We start from the raw sequence: 3,640 nt of genomic DNA on the forward strand, positions 1-3,640 counted from the left end.
AAATATTGTGAGTTCTTGGTTAATACACATGGTTCAAATTTAATTAAATGTTAGTCAATGTTAATTTAGCATAGGGGAGACTCGATGAAATCATATCTCTAGATTTATTTTCTCAGTGAATTTTCTGCTGCGTGCTAGAATTACAGGAATTGTTATTTTATTTGAATTGATTTTAAACCAACTATTTGATTTGTTTAAATAAAGTTGAGCTATGTCAATTATGGTAATTAATATACAGTTTTAAATATTTACTCTTCGTGTGATCGATATCTGTACTCTAACCAGTACTAAAACTTGACACCGTATACTTGCGGTAGTGAAAATACGCAACAAGTTTTTGGTGCCGTTGCCGGGGAGTAAACTATTTAATTGCATATTGATATCATTACTAAGTAGTCTTTACTTTAATTTAGACTTTATTTTATTTTATTTATTTATTTTGTTACGTTATAATTTTTTCTGTTTTGCAGTGCATGCTAAGATCGCACATCCCTGATTTGCTTATTTTTGATCCGGAGATCGAAAGAACTGCGAGGAGACTAAGAAAAGAGAGAAGGGAAGAAATCAAAGCGATGGCTGATAACAGAGAAAACGACCGACAGATGCCACCTGATGCAATACCAATCAGAGATCACTTCCGACCAGTGATCAACACGCACTATTCTGGCATTGCAGGAGGGACCATAAACGCAAAAAACTTTGAGCTGAAGTCCGCACTGATAAATATGGTTCAACAGAACCAATTTGCTGGAACTGCCACTTCTGATCCTCATGTTCATTTAAGGACCTTCCTGGAGATCACAGACACGGTAAAAATTAATAATGTTTCTGATGATATTATTAGGCTGCATTTTTTTCCGTTTTCTCTCAGTGATCAAGCAAGAGGATGGCTCCAATCGCTTCCCTTGGGAAGTATGACGACATGGCAGGAGCTGGCAACGAAATTTCTGGCAAAATACTTTCCCCCTGCAAAGTCTGCACAGTTGAAGATTGAGATTAGCACGTTCAGGCAAACTGACTTTGAGCAGCTTTATGAAGCATGGGAGAGGTACAAGGAGTTGTTGCGGAAGTGCCCTAATCATGGTTTTGAAGACTGGGTGCAGATTGAGTTGTTTTATAATGGGTTGAATGGTCAGACATGGACAACAGTGGATGCAGCGGCAGGTGGCACGATCTTTGCCAAATCTCCTGCTCAAGCCTACGACTTGCTTGAGCAAATGACTATTAACAGCTACCAATGGCCGTCTGAGAGATCAGGAGTACAGAGGACTGCCGGAGTTTATGTTGTGGATCCTATCACGTCACTCACTGCACAAGTATCAGCATTGACTGCAAATGCTGAGGGACCACCGGTTGTTGTTGAAGAATCACATTTTCCTGAATAAGTCCAATACATCAACAACAAGAACTTTGGAGGCTTTGGCGGATATCGAGGTAACCCTCCCCCTAATACTTATCATCCTGGGTTGAGAAACCATGAAAATTTTTCTTACGCAAACAATAAGAATGTGTTGAATCCTCCACCGGGGTTTAATACATCAAATGGGGAAGGGAAGCCATCATTTGAGGATTTAGTGGGGACATTTGTTGTTGAATCTGGTAAGAGGATGTCTAGAACTGAGTCTAGACTTGACAACCTTGAGACACATATGGCGAGTATTGGTGCTACTTTGAAAATCCTTGAATCGCAAGTGGGGCAGATAACGAAGCAACTCACGTCTCAACCGTCAGGCGCAGTCCAAAAGACTGCAGACCCAAATCTAAGAGAAGTGAATGACATTTTTATACAGCATGAAGAGTTTGATGTGGTAGGCAGAGAAGAGAAGGAGGTTGAACCCACACCTGTTCGGAATGAAAAGCTAATTCCAACCAAAAGAGCCCGAGTTAAGAAATCAGAGAGGTACGATTTAAATCAATGCATTGATATTTCTTTACTTCCCTACCCCCAAAGATTTCTACAATTACAAGATGAATTTCAAAAGAAAAAAGGTCTTGAAGATCTCAAGAACCTAAACAATAATATTGAGTTTGCAGATCAGGTGGAAGGTGAATTTACCAAAGGAACACGAAGGAATGTTCCTCAGAAGTTGCTAGATCCCGGTGAATTTATTGTACCATGTGAAATAATGGGTCATTTGGTGGAAAAAGCTATCTGTGACTCAGGAGCAAGTGTAAATATAATGCCAAGTTGTCTCTACGAGAAACTTGGATTGAGCAAAATGAGATCCACCGAATTAAGCGTGCAGCTGGCAGATAAATCGGTGAAGGTGCCATTGGGTATTGTGGATGATGTTGAACTGAAGATTGAAAAATTGAAAGTTCTAGCAGAATTCTTGGTACTCGATATGGAGAATAGTCAGGACGTTCACGTTATTCTATGACGACCATTATTGTCTGCTGTTGGAGCCATCATTGACGTGAAATGAGGAAAGATGACCATGGAAGTTGAAGGTCAACTGGTAGCAGTAAGGGCATCCAAGAAATCATACGACCCACCATGAACAGGATTGGTGATAGTCGGGCTGATGACGTTAAACCAAGCATTGTGTGGGAGGCAACCCACATTTATTTATTTTACTTATTTTATTTTATTTCGATGCTTTAATTTATTAATTTTAATTTTCTCGATTCAAGTATTAATTTGCATTTTATTATTTTTTGCAGGTATTTAAAAAAATTAATTAAAAAAAAAATCGAAGAAAAGTCGAAAGTTTTGAATAGGATGTTCCGCGCATATGCGCCACTTCAGGCGCGCACATGCGCGACAATTACAGAAGGTTTGGCGCATATGTGCCACTTCAGGCGCGCACATGCGCGACAATGACAGAAGGTTTGGCGCATATGCGCCAATCAGGGCACGCATATGCGCGCGACTCAGTATAAGAAAAAAAAGGGGATCGTGACTTCAGAATTCAGAAACCTCCCTCCTTCCACACTCCACGACGCCGCCGCCGCTCTACCGAAAGCCAACCACCGCCTACACAACAACAATTTTTTCAACAACACTCCGATTTCTGGTCAATCTCTCGTGAAGTCAAAGGTTTAATTCGAAATTTTTCTCCAATCTTGAAATTTGTTGAAGTTGGTGTCAATCTAGTGAGGAATTTGTGATATTGTGAAGTGGGTACGTCGAATTGGTATAAATATTCTGTAATGGGATGTACGTTGAATTTCTTATTGTATTATTGGTGTGGTGCGATTATCGTGTTTAAATTTGGGGGTCCGATTAGCTTCGATTGTGGTTTCTGTTGGTTGGGTTTGATTGTGTGATTGTGATATTTGTTTATTGAATTGATGGCACCAAAAAAGAAGTCAAAGAAGGGTGCCTCGTCCTCTTCGAGCTTTGATTCGCACCGGTTTTGGAATGAAGAAGCCCAACAGGTGTATGAGAGCTCGATGACTCGGTCGATTATCCCAGAGAGGGGATTTAATTTAACAACATTACGTGGTTTTATTAAGCATGAACTGCAAAGAAGACAGTGGGTTGAATTTGCTCAACCGCCTCTAGACGCTGTGATTTCTGTCGTGTGAGAGTTCTATGCCAATCTGCGGATACGGCATGATGAGTCAAAGGTACTAGTGCGATGTAAATTGGTATCGTTTGATTCTCAGACGATAAATACGATATATCAGATGCCAA

At 40.2% G+C, this 3,640-nt stretch overlaps 1 protein-coding gene across 1 annotated transcript; it reads left to right on the top strand.

The window, feature by feature from the left end:
* Nucleotides 1-1,649: 1,649 nt before the first annotated feature.
* LOC140839031 (uncharacterized) lies at nucleotides 1,650-2,381 on the top strand. The gene has a single exon (XM_073205660.1). It carries the CDS (start codon nucleotides 1,650-1,652, stop codon nucleotides 2,379-2,381), a length of 732 nt encoding a protein of 243 aa, XP_073061761.1.
* Nucleotides 2,382-3,640: the final 1,259 nt, after the last annotated feature.

This window comes from Primulina eburnea, chromosome 8, assembly GCF_022965805.1.
Source record: "Primulina eburnea isolate SZY01 chromosome 8, ASM2296580v1, whole genome shotgun sequence".
NCBI classification, from domain to species: Eukaryota; Viridiplantae; Streptophyta; class Magnoliopsida; order Lamiales; family Gesneriaceae; genus Primulina; species Primulina eburnea.